General features: G+C 55.9%; 1 protein-coding gene across 7 annotated transcripts; it reads left to right on the forward strand.

Annotated features, from left to right (window-relative positions):
• Positions 1 to 6,379: 6,379 nt before the first annotated feature.
• On the forward strand, positions 6,380 to 12,498 carry MAPK15 (mitogen-activated protein kinase 15). 7 transcript variants are annotated; one of them, XM_021942740.2, is made up of 15 exons: positions 6,458 to 6,532; positions 6,661 to 7,155; positions 7,779 to 7,877; positions 8,075 to 8,161; positions 8,297 to 8,387; positions 8,803 to 8,933; positions 9,029 to 9,192; positions 9,379 to 9,518; positions 10,266 to 10,323; positions 10,719 to 10,856; positions 11,015 to 11,120; positions 11,245 to 11,425; positions 11,553 to 11,677; positions 11,756 to 11,884; positions 12,343 to 12,498. In XM_021942740.2, exons 2-15 carry the CDS (start codon positions 6,946 to 6,948, stop codon positions 12,481 to 12,483), a joined length of 1,800 nt encoding a protein of 599 aa, XP_021798432.1. In that variant the 5' UTR covers positions 6,458 to 6,532; positions 6,661 to 6,945; the 3' UTR covers positions 12,484 to 12,498. The 7 variants fall into 7 exon arrangements, with proteins under 7 accessions (XP_003903304.1, XP_017817920.1, XP_021798432.1 ...); XM_021942739.1 differs by having other exon boundaries at positions 12,065 to 12,449; XM_021942742.1 differs by having other exon boundaries at positions 11,756 to 11,812; positions 12,065 to 12,449.
• The last annotated feature ends 375 nt before the right edge of the window (positions 12,499 to 12,873 follow it).

Here is a 12,873-nt window from a genome sequence, read left to right on the forward strand (position 1 = left end):
CCGAGGCGCCGTGGCTCCGCCTGTAATCCCAGCACTTTGGGAGGCCCGGTGAGCGGATCACAAGATCAGGAGAGATGAGACCAGTGAAACCAAAGTCTCTACTAAAAATACAAAAATTAGCCAGAGGCGGGTTGTAGGCCTGTAGTGCTCTCAGGCTGAGGCAGGAGAATGTCGTGAACCGGGAGGCCGAGGCTCAGTGAGCGAGATCAGCTCCTGCACTCCAGCCTGGAAGCGACAAGCTGAACTCCGATCTCAAAAAAAAAAAAAAGGCCGAGCGCGGTGGCTCAAGCCTGTAATCCCAGCACTTTGGGAGGCAGTGAGGCGGATCAGAGGAATCAGGAGGTCAGAGACCATCCCTGGCTAACATGGTGAAACCCCGTCTCACTAAAATACAAAACCTTGAGGCGTGGTGAAAGTGACCTGTAGTCCCAGCTACTCGGGAGGCTGAGGAGCAGGAAGAATGGCCTGAACCTGGGGCCCAGACTTTACAGTGAGCAGAGATCATCCCTACCTCCAGCCTGGGTGACACAGCAGAGACTCGTCTCAAAAAAAAAAAAAGAAAAAAAAAATCCAACTAGGCTGGACATGGTGGCTCATGCCTGTAATCCTAACACTTTGAGAGGCCAAGGCAGGTAGATCACCTGAGGTCAGGCGTTCAAGACCAGCCTGGGCAACATGGTGAAACCCTGTTTCTACTAAAAGTACAAAAATAAATAAATAAATTAATTAAATTAAATAAAAATTAGCCAGGTGTGGTGGTGGGCGCCTATAATCCCAGCTACTTGGGAGGCTGAGGCAAGGAATTGCTTGAACCAGGGAGGTGGAGGTTGCAGTGAGCCGAGATCACACCACTGCACTCCAGCGTGGGTGACAAGAGCAAAACTCCATCTCAATAAAATAAATAAATAGATAATCCAACTAGCCTAGGCGCAGCAGCTCACACCTGCAAACCCAGCACTTTGGGAGGCCAAAGTGGGCAGATCACTGAGGCCAGGAGTTTGAGACCAGCCTGGGCAACATGGCAAAACTCCATCTCTACTTTAAAAAAAAAAAAAATTCCAGGCGTGGTGGTACGTGCCCGTAATTCCAGCTACTCAGGAGGCTGAGGCAGCAGAATTTCTTGAACCGGGAGGCAGATGTTGCAGTGAGCTAAGATCGCGCACTGTACTCCAGCTTGGGTAACAGAATGAGACTCTGTCTCAAAAATCAACAGCGGCCGGGCCTGGTAGCTCACGCCTATAATCCCAGCACTTTGGGAGGCTGAGGCAGGTGGATCACGAGGTCAGGAGATCGAGACCATCCTGGCCAACATGGTGAAACCCCGTCTCTACTAAAAATACAAAAATTAGCTGGGTGTGCTGGCACATGCCTGTAGTCCCAGCTACTCGGGAAGCTGAGGCAGGAGAATCTCTTGACCCCAGGAGGTGGAGGCTGTGGTGAGCTGAGATCGCCCCACTGCACTCCAGCCTGGGCGACAGAGTGAGACTCCATCTCAGAAACAACAACAAAACCCACCCAACTAATGGATAAATCAAATGTCTCCTGGAAAGTGTATATGGGAAATAATAAACCCCAGTGAAAATAACTGCAGTAAAATGAAAAAGGGAAACAGAAAAAGTTGGAAATGGTTTAATTTTGCTGGGTAGAAAACTGATTTAATAATTCAGGGTAGTAACATTCACTCTAAAGAATTCTTTTTTGCTGACAGTTCACTGGTGTTGGTGTAATTCTGCCTATGGGGCCATTCTCAGAGGCAGAATGACAGGGTCAGGACTTCCTCTCCTTGGGGTTCCCCAGTGAAGGTGAAGAATGGGGGTGCTGGCCTGCCGGTCCTCACCTCTGTTGGCACTGGGGGTGGCTGGGCTTCCTCGCTGCCCCTGGCAGCTGCATCCCAGCCAACCTGAGCTGCTCTGCAGTCTCCGAAGAACCAGCTCTTCTCCATCAGTTCTGCCAAGGCTCCTGCTACCCACTGGCAATTCCTGAATTCAGAACTGTCAGTTGCCTTCCAAGCCTTGCTTTGGGGACATCCTCCATATTCTCATACATTAGGATTTCATTATCTTTCAGTTCAAAATTGTTTCTAGTTTACCTTATGATTTCTTTGACTTATTGTTTATTTGGAAGTGTGTTGTTTAATCTTGAAATCTTTGGGGATATTCCAAATGTCTTTCTGTTATTTATTTCTAATCCAATTTTGTGGGATCAGAGAACATAATTTACATGATTTCAATTCCCTTTTTTTTTTTTTTCAAGACGGAGTCTTGCTGTGTCACCCAGGCTGGAGTGCAGTGGTGTGATCTCGGCTCAATGCAACCTCTGCCTCCAGGATTCAAGCGATTCTCCTGCCTCAGCATCCCCAATAGCTGGGATTACAGGCACACGCCACCATGCCCAGCTAATTCTTGTATTCTTAGAAGAGATGAGGTTTTACCATGTTGACCAGGCTGGTCTCGAACTCTTGATCTCGTGATCCGCCTGCCTTGGCCTCCCAAAGTGCTGGAATTACAGGTGTGAGCCATCGTACCCGGCCCAGATTTCAATTATTTTACATTTGTTAAACTTTGTTTTATGGTACTTTGAATGTGGTTTATCTTGCTAAATGTTTCATACACACTTGAAAATAAGGTGTATTCCACCACATTATGGAGGCCTTGCCTTCCGAATGTCCAGTGGTTGCCCTGGGTGATAATGTTGCTCAGGTCCACTGCATCTTTATTTTCTGCTTACCTGTTCCAGCAATTACTGACAGAGGAGTGTTAAAGTCTCCGCCTGTAATTGTGGGTTTGATGGTTTCTCCTTTCAGTGATGGCAGGCTTGCTTTATATATATTAGGTGCATCTACGTTCAGAATTATAGTATTCTTGATAAATGGAAACTTTTATCCTAACAAATTATTCTTCTTTATCTCTGGTAATATCCCATGCCCTGGCATATATTTTGCCAGATATTAATATAACTACTAAAGTTTTCTTATGATTAGTGTTTACATGGTATATCCTTTTCCGTCCTTTTTACTATGCCTTTATAGTTGAAGTATATTTATGCCTGGGCAATATAGAAGATTCTGTCCTACAAAAACATTTTTTTTTTTTATTTTTTGAGACAGAGCCTCACTCCATCACCCAGGCTTGAGTGCAGGGTCACAATCTCAGTTCACTGCAACCTCCACCTCCTGGGTTCAAGCAATTTCTCGTGCCTCAGCCTCTCAAGTAGCTGGAATTACAGGTGCGCACCACCACACCTGGCTAATTTTTGTATTTTTGGTAGAGATGGGTTTTTGCCATGTTGGCCAGGCTGGTCTCAAACTCATGACCTCAAGTGATCCACTCACCTCAGCCTCTCAAAGTGCTGGGATTATAGGCATGAGCCACCATGCCTGGACTCTACAAAAAATTAAAAATTAGCTGAGCACGGTGGCCTGAGCCTGTGGTACCAGCTACTCAAAAGGCTGAAGTGGGAGGATCGTTTCAGCCCAGGAGGCAGAGGTTGCAATGAGCTGAGATCACACCACTGCACCCCAGCCTGGATGACAGAGCGAGACCCTGTCTCAAAAAATGATAATGATAATAATAAGGGGCATATCTTGTATAACTGCATAACATGTAACTATTATATGTATCATGTTTATAATTTTTTTTTGAGATGGAGTTTTGCTCTTGTTGCCCAGGTTGGAGTGCAGTGGTGCCATCTTGGCTCAGTGCAACATCCACCTCCCGGATCCAAGTGATTCTCCTGCCTCAGCCTCCCAAGTAGCTGAGATTACAGGCATGTGCCACCGTGCCTGGCTAGTTTTTATATTTTCAGTAGAGGCAGGGTTTTGCCATATTTGGCGAGGCTGGTCTCAAACTCCTGACCTCAAGTGATCCACCTGCCTGGGCCTCCCAAAGTGCTGAGATTACAGGCGTGAGCCACCGGGCCTGGCCTATAATTTTACAAACATAATAATTTTGTATAATGAAGGCATATTTGTGTATTTAAATTTTTTAAAAATAAGGTCATATAATCTCCGCCTTTTTATTGGAGTATTTAGACCATTTATATATGATGTAGTAATTAAGAGTGCCTCTGCCCAGCTGCCAACCATCTGGGAATTGAGGAGCCCCTCTGCCTGGCCACCGCCCCGTCCGGGAAGTGAGGAGCGCCTCTGCCTGGCTGCCAACCTACTGGGAAGTGAGCAGCACCTCTGCCCGGCCACCAACCAACTGGGAAGTGAGCAGCACCTCTGCCCGGCCACCAACCAACTGGGAAGTAAGCAGCGCCTCTGCCCGGCCACCAACCGACTGGGAAGTGAGCAGCGCCTCTGCCCGGCCGCCAACCAACTGGGAAGTGAGGAACACCTCTGTCCGGCCGCCGCCCCGTCCGGGAAGTGAGGAGCGCCTCTGCCCGGCCACCGCCCCGTCCGGGAAGTGAGCAGCACCTCTGCCCAGCCACCAACTGACTGGGAAGTGAGGAGCGCCTCTGTCCGGCCGCTGTGCAACCTTCCAAGTGTGAAGTGACAGCCTTGTGTGTGATCTTTTCTGTCTTCCCCAAGTTTGAATTTTTGACATTAAAGTTTACTTTTTAGTTAAAAATAATAATAACAAAAATAAAATGGTAAGTTTTAAGTCAGCCATCTTTTTTTTTTTTTCTTTGAGACAGAGTCTTACTCTGTCGCCCAGGCTGGAGTGCAGTGGTGCAATCTCGGCTCACTACAACCTCTGCCTCCTGGGTTCAAGCAATTCTCCTGCCTCAGCCTCCTTAGTAGCTGGGATTACGGACGCACGACACCATGCCCAGCTAATTTTTCTATTTTTAGTAGAAACAAGGTTTCACCATATTGGCCAGGCTAGTCTCAAACTCTTGTGATCCACCTGCCTTGGCCTCCCAAAGTGCTGAGATTACAAGCATGAGTCACTGCACCCGGCCTTTTTTTTTTTTGAGAAGGAGTCTCGTTCTGTTGCCAGGCTGGAGTTCAGTAGGGCGATCTTGGCTCACTGCAACCTCCACCTCCTAAGTTCAAGTGATTCTCCTACCTTAGCCTCCCAAACAGCTGGGACTACAGGCATGCACCACCACACCCAGCTAATTTTTTTGTATTTTTAATAGAGATGAGGTTTCACCATGTTGGCCAGGATGGTCTCGATCTCCTGATCTCATGATCCACCCGCCTCGGCCTCCCAAAGTGCTGGGATTATAGGTATGAGCCACCACACCCGGTCCTGCTATTTGTTTTCTGCTGGTCTTATCTATTCTTTGTTCCTTTTCCTTCTTTTCCTGAATTCTTTTTGAGCAAGTAGTTTGTTGTGGTTGTTGTTTGAGACAGGGTCTGGCACTGTCATCCAGGCCGGAGTGCAGTGGTGCAATCCGGGCTCACTGCAACCTCTGCCTCCCGGCTCAAGTGATCCTCCTACCTCAGCCTCCCAAGTAGCTGGGACAACAGGCTCATGTCACCACACCCAGCTAATTTTCCTTTTTTTTTTTTTTTAAATAGAAATGAGGTTTTATGTTGCCGAAGCTGGTCTCCAACTCCTGAGTTCAAGCCATCTGCCCTCCTTGGCCTCCCAAGGTGCTGAGATTACAGGCATGAACTACTGTGCCTGGCTATAAGTACTTTTTAATATTCTGTTCTATCTAGATAATGGGCTTATCAGCTATATCTCTTTTTTATTTTATTTTATTTTATTTTATTTTATTTTATTTTATTTATTTTTGTGACTGAGTCTCTTTCTGTCACCCAGGCTGGAGTGCAGTGACTCCATCTGGGCTCACTGCAACCTCCGCCTTCCGAATTCAAGCGATTATCCTGCCTTAGCCTCCCGAGTAGGTGGAATTACAAGTGCGCCACCACGCTCGTCTAATTTTTGTATTTTGAGTGGAGACCGGGTTTCACCACGTTGGCCAGGCTGGTCTTGAACTCCTGACCTCCGGTGATCCGCCCGCCTCGGCCTCCCAAAGTTTTGGGATTACAGGCGTGAGCCACCGTGCCCTGCCCAAATAATATTATACTATTAATACTTCACATGTAACTTAAGAACCTTACAATATAGATTCTCATATGTTATTCTGTAACAGTATAAATGTGTATTTCCATTATCCCCCTTCACTTTTGCTATTGGTGTCATGCATTTTACTTCTACAAGTTATAGAGTTCACAACAGATTGTTACGATTTCTACTTTAGTCAACCGAGCTGGGCGTGGTTCTGCGAGGAGGCTGGCTGGGCGCACAGAGGGGCGGGGCCACAGAGGGGCGGGGCGCACAGAGGGGCGGGGCGCACTGTGGGGCGGGGTTCACAGAGGGGCGGGGCCACTGTGGGGCGGGGCCGGGCCTGGGAGGAGGTGGAGGGGCCACTGTGCGGCGGAGCCGGCGCCTGCCGGGGGTGGGAAGGGGGGGTGTTTGCAGGGGTGCCCCGAGGGGCGGGACCGGGCCGGCGTCGGTTCCCACGGCAACCGACTCCACAGTAAGGCCCCGCGGGCGTCCTGGCCGCCATGTGCAGCGCAGTGGACCCTCGCATCGTCCGGAGATACCTACTCAGGCGGCAGCTCGGGCAAGGGGTGAGTGCCTGGTGGTGCGTCCGCCCTCCAAGGGGCACCGCAGATCTGCGGAGAGAGGACCTGCGGGGCGTGGCCGGTCCCCTCGGAGGCCTGTTCCGTCACACACTGGCGTCCTGCCTCCTCCGTAGGCGGGAGGGGTGATCTGGAGCCCCTTGGTGCCTCAGTTTCCTCGTGGGGTAACACGATCCCGACTCCCAGGAACCTGGCTCCTGGAGGCAGGTGACATCCAGGGCCCCCAGCGGCCTCAGGCGGAGGGATCCTGGCGCCCCGCTCCCCACGCGCCCACAGTCGCCGCTTCCCCGGGGCACAGGACGCTCTGGGGAGGCTGGGGCCCGCGCCTGGGTCACTGAGAGGGAGGGCGGACCCCAGGCTCAAGAGCACAAGGGCAAGGCCCGAGAAGGGCCTGACTGGGTATGGGGTGGGCGCAGAGCGAAGGCCAGAGCCTTCTGTATCCGTGTGCGTGTGTGAGCATGTGGGCCTGTGTGTGTGTGCGTGGGCGGGTGGGGGGTGTTCCAGGGTGCCATGGGGAGGGGAGGAAGAGCCTTCCAGGCAGTGCAGAGAGCAAGTGCGTAGCCCCAGTGCAGGGTTGTGTGTGCCACTGGATAGGAGACGGAGAGAGACAGGTGAGTGGTGAGGGTCCGGTCGTGTGGGGGCTTTGGGGAACTTCCCAGACTTTGGTTTTTACTGTTGCTGACGCTGGGAGCTGTAGCAGCTGCTGGTGTCACTTTACAAGGCCCACTCCTGTATTGAGGACCCACTATGGGTGTGCACAGGAGTGGCAGACAGAGATGAGTTAAGGGGTTAGCATAGCCACCCAGTGAGAGACGTCAGAGGCTGGGACCAGGATGGGGGCAGAGGAGACAGCGGCAAGGGCTAGATTCTGGAGGAATCTGAAGGTGGGGCCAAGAGGACTGGGGATAGATGGGGTGTGAGAGAAAGGGAGGGAGAGCGCCTGGGCGGCTGGAGGGATGGTAGGGCATCCCCGAGCTTCATTTCTTGCCCAGACGCTCCCCTCTGTGGCCTCCTTTCCTCCGGTGCCTCACCAGCTCTCACCCTCCCTCCGCTCTACCTCCCTCCTCTGGAAGATGTCGGAGTCTAGGGCAGCCTGCAGTTGCAGAAGCCCACACTCCATCCCCTCTCGGGACCCAGGATGGGAAGGAGGAGCCTCATGTCTGTAGGGACAATCTGGGTGGGTAGGGGATGGCGGGGCAAGGGCCTGGCCCTGTGTGACAGCACTCCTTCCCAGGCCTACGGCATTGTGTGGAAGGCAGTGGACCGAAGGACTGGTGAGGTCGTGGCCATCAAGAAAATCTTTGATGCTTTTAGGGATAAGACAGATGCCCAGGTGAGTGTGTGGGGAGAAGCACAGGAGAGGATGGGGGCTGGGAGGGGCAGCCCCTTGCCCTGGTGCCTGGAAGCTCCAGTGGGAGCTGGAGCCCGGTCATAGCAGATGTTCTGGCCTGTCTCAGAACACTGCCCCCTTGCCACGCCTGGTCTGGTGGGCATTGGGTGACAGACATCAGCTCCTTTGGGTCCTTTCAGGACAGGAGCTTCCTTCTTGCTCCGCCCACCCACACACCTGTGTTTCTGTCTCTTCAGAGAACATTCCGGGAAATCATGCTCCTCCAGGTGAGTGGCCTGGGCCCTCCAGCCCAGTCCCCTTCCCCAGGTACAGATCTCTCCAGACAGGAGAGAAACCCGGCTTCTTGGCCCCCAGAACACAGCCCCTCCTGGCCTTCCAGCCACCTCCAACTCCCTCCCCAGGAGTTTGGGGACCATCCCAATATCATCAGCCTCCTTGATGTGATCCGGGCAGAGAACGATAGGGACATTTACCTGGTGTTTGAGTTTATGGGTGAGTGAGGCCTCGGCCAGGGCCCCAGCCCCACCTCTGTCCTGTCCTTACGCCCTCTGCGTGTCCCTCTGCGGCCGGCCCACAGTGGCTTGCTCCCTCACCCTGTACCCTGGACTCAGGGACAGACAGCTGACCAGTGTCAGCCTCCAGAGCCAGCAGCGACCCCCTTCGTCCCACCTGCCCCAGGCTCCTGCTCCGACCAGTTTGCAGTTGTGTTCTCCTTTTCCTTATTTTATGAAACAAAGGCAACGTGAAATAAAGTGTGAAAACTCCTGCAGACCCCACCGCTGTGCCCACAGGCAGTGCGCAGGATGGAGAAGTGGGACGGCCAGCCGTGGGCTGGTTCAGATCTGCCAGGTGCCCCTCTCCCACTCCCCCCAGGTTGCCCCCCCACCCCCCCACCCCCTCTCCGCAGACACTGACCTCAACGCAGTCATCCGGAAGGGCGGGCTGCTGCAGGACGTCCACGTGCGCTCCATCTTCTACCAGCTTCTGCAGGCCACCCGGTTCCTCCACTCGGGGCACGTTGTGCACCGGGACCAGAAGGTGTGGTCCCCCCGCCTCCAGCCCCCTGCTAGGCCACGTGGCCCAGCTCCTGGCCCCACCCAGCCCCAGGGCCTCAGCCTGCCTCCTCTCTGCAGCCGTCCAATGTGCTCCTGGATGCCAACTGCACAGTGAAGCTGTGTGACTTTGGTCTGGCCCGCTCCCTGGGCGACCTCCCTGAGGGGCCTGAAGACCAGGCCTTGACAGAGTACGTGGCCACACGCTGGTACCGAGCTCCGGAGGTGCTGCTGTCTTCACACCGGTAACAGCCGGACACCCCCAACCCACCCTCCACCTCTCTGCTGCCCTCCTGCCCAGCCAGGGCTCCCAGGCCTCCTGTACTCCCACCCTGCCTTGGTCCACAAGTGTCCCCCATTCACCCCCCTAGCAACCCCACCCCCACTTCTGCCTCTGGGTCTCTCCGTGCCTACACCCTTTCGTGCCCCAGGTACACCCTTGGGGTGGACATGTGGAGTCTGGGCTGTATCCTGGGGGAGATGCTGCGGGGGAGGCCCCTGTTTCCGGGCACGTCCACCCTCCACCAGCTGGAGCTGATCCTGGAGACCATCCCACCGCCATCCAAGGAGGGTGAGCCAGGTGGCTGGGGCTGGGCACCGGGAATGCTGCAGGTCAGATAGCACAGCTGTGGGGAGACAGCAGCTGACAGGCTAGGACTGTGTTGAGAGGAGGGACGGGGACAGGGAGGATCCAGAGGATGAGGCAGGAACCCCAGGAAGACCAACTGGTGATGGAGGCCCAGGAAGAGCTGCTGGCGGGGGGATGTGGGTAGGCAGCACCTGGCACAGTCACCATGAGAGCCAAGCAGTGACCATGAAGGGGCCAGCACGCTGGACAAGTTCCCCGAGGGATTCAGGTAGCAGGGGCAGGGACTGTCACTGTGCCGGGAGCTGGGGTGCGCACAGAGAGCTGGGCAGGAGAGATTCAGGTGCTAGGGGAAGAGGTGGAGGAAGGCAGTGGTAGTGGGGCCATGGGGGTCACTCTTGAGGGTGGGGGCAAAAGGGAGCTGCACTCCCAGGTACATCTGCTTGTCCGGGTGGAGCCTCCTCATCCGTGGAGGTGGGCGCCAGTGTCCACCTGTGTGAGCACGCCCCAGGGCCAGGTGCCAGAGTGTGGAGCAGGGGTTGTGAGCGGGTGCTCCCGTGCACAGGCTGGGTGGCACACCCTGGCGATGGGGTGTTTGAGCCCTGCCAGACAGCAGAAACCCTGTAGAGAGGCTGTGCTCCCTGGGGCTGGAAGAGACGGCTGGCCCCAGATACCCTGAGCCGCCCCAGTCTACCAGGCCTGCCTGGGTCACACCACCTTCTGCTGCCCCAGACCTCCTGGCTCTTGGCTCAGGCTGCCGTGCCTCTGTGCTGCACCGCCTGGGGTCCCGGTGAGTGGGGGCACTTTGGTGAGGGTGAGAGGGTAGCCTGTCTCAAGGGAGCAGGGCCACCTTCCTGCAAGGTTACTGGGTCCAATTTGTACCAGTTCAGATTCCACCTGCTTTCATGATGGCAGTCCCCAACCCAACAACTGTTGGCCACTCTGAAAGCAGGAGCCCCTGGTGGTGGTCCTAGAGGGTGGCCTGGAGGAGCTGTGCTAGGCATGGAGAGGAGGGCACCAGGGGGCTGCAGGGGTCTCTCCACTGTGCAGGTCAGGCACAGGGGCATCTACCTAGACAGGACAGCAGGGTGGACCCCAGTTTCAAAGCTGAGCCCCACCCATGAATGTGGATCTGAGGAGGGGCCCTTGGGTCGGGCCCTGGATACGACACACGGCAGCCCACAGGCCACGACAGACGCTGGACGCCCTCCTACCGCCAGACACTTCCCCAGAGGCCTTGGACCTCCTTAGGCGACTCCTGGTGTTCACCCCAGACAAGCGGTTAAGCGCCACCCAGGCACTGCAGCACCCCTACGTGCAGAGGTGGGAGTGGGAGAGAGTCCCCTAAGTGCGGGAGACAGAGGTGGGGGCAGGAGAGAGCCAGCCCATGAGGGAGAGCCCCCGCAGCACGGACCCTGCAATGACAGCTTGAGGGGCTCCCTTGGCCACAGCCCAGGCCTCACCTCTCTGGCTCCCTGCAGGTTCCACTGCCCCAGTGATGAGTGGGCACGAAAGGTACATGTGCAGCTCCGGGCACTCGAAGGGGTCCAGCTCTCTGCGCCTGAGTACCGCAGCCGCGTCTATCAGGTGCTCCAGCTCGCGACCCCCATCATCCCCTGTCTACTGCACCCTGGAGGCTGCCTCCGACATTAGAGACCCCCAAACACCCATGCCCAGGCTGTGCCCTCTGAGCACCCTTCTCCTCTTGCAGATGATCCTGGAGTGCAAAGGCAGCAACGGCACCTCAAGAGAGAAGGGCCTGGAGGGTGTCTCCCCGTCCCAGGCACACCTGCACAAACCCAGAGCTGACCCGCAGCTGCCTTCTGGGACACCTGTGCAGGGCCCCAGACCCAGGCCTCAGAGTAGCCCAAGCCACGACCCCCCCGAGCACGGTGTGTGATCTTTGCTGGCTACCCACACTACCCACACAGAGCATGGCCCGGGCCCCTTCTGCCTGTGGCTGCCAACTGTGCGCAGCATCGGGTTCCTGACTCTGGGGTTGACTTTCTGACTCCACAGAGTTCCCCCGTGCAGCCAAGAGCACTCCCAGGCAGAACTCCGCTCCCACGCTCCAACCTGCACTCCTAGGGAGTGGGGAAAGGCCCCCCGGGGCGAAGGAAGAGCCCCCCTTGACATTCTTGCTGGTAAGTCGTGGTGGGGTGGGCACAAGAGGGACCCTTCCTCTGCACCTTTCTGTAACCTTGTGACATGGCCCTCCCCAGGAGAAGCCAGGCCGGAGGGGAGCTGCGCCTTCCCTGACCTCACAGGCTGCAGCTCAGGTGACCAACCAGGCTCTGATCCGGGGTGACTGGAACCGGGGTGGTGGGGTGAGGGTGGCCAGCACACAACAGGTGAGCCCGGCCCAGTCTGCCCCCGTCCCTTCATCCTCCTTTTCCCCTCCTTTTCCCTCCCTTCCCCATCCTTCCCATTGCCCCTCCAATGTCCAGTTCAAATCTCTCGAGGACCTCAAGGCCTCCCCTCCACTGCACCCCCTCTGACACCCTCTTCATGTGACCCTCAACTATACACAGGTCCCTCCCCGGTGTCCTCCGGAGGCCCGGCCCGGCCGGAGGATGTTCAGCACCTCTGCCTTGCAGGGTGCCCAGGGGGCCGCCAGGGCTCTGCTTGGAGGCTACTCCCAAGCCTATGGGACTGTCTGCCACTCGGCACTGGGCCACCTGCCCCTGCTGGAGAGGCACCGTGTATGAGCTGCCCTACTCCCTTCACCTGGCCCCCTGTTCCTGCCCCGGCCCCTTCCCCAGACCCCTCCCCGATATCCTGCACCCCTTAGCCCTCCCTGCTTTGCCAGGCCACGTTGAAGTTCCAGGGAGCTCGCCTGGGTCTCCTCGGGGGAGCAGATGAGGGCCCTGCCCCAGCCCCAGTGATTTCCTCCAATAAAGTCATGTCTGCCCCCAATCTGAGCAGCCATCGTTCCTTCCCTCCCCTCTGAGGTCACAGCATCCACTAGCTGGGGGCCCCGACCCCTTTCCTGGAGCCTCCACTCCTCTGAGGACCCCACCGCCCCTGTCCTGAAACCTCCACCCCAGAGCTCAGTGCCACCCGCCCCACTAGAGGCCCTGCCCACTCCACATCCAGCACTGGGCTTTTCCCTCTAGGTTTGCCTGGGGCAGCTTCCTGTCCTTGGTCCATCATTTTCCTACCTGCTGTGGCTTCAGGGTCCAGGCTGCCCCTCAGGGTGGTCCTGTGGGGTAGGGACCTAGGGTCACCTCATGGCCATGTTTGTGACTCTGAGCCAGAGGAGAGGAGGGGAGAAAGAAGGGGCAGCCTCACCCCTCCCCTGCTGTCAGGGATTGTAGCCTGCGCTCCCCCAGTACAGCCA

Source organism: Papio anubis, chromosome 8 (assembly GCF_008728515.1).
Source record: "Papio anubis isolate 15944 chromosome 8, Panubis1.0, whole genome shotgun sequence".
NCBI lineage: Eukaryota > Metazoa > Chordata > Mammalia > Primates > Cercopithecidae > Papio > Papio anubis.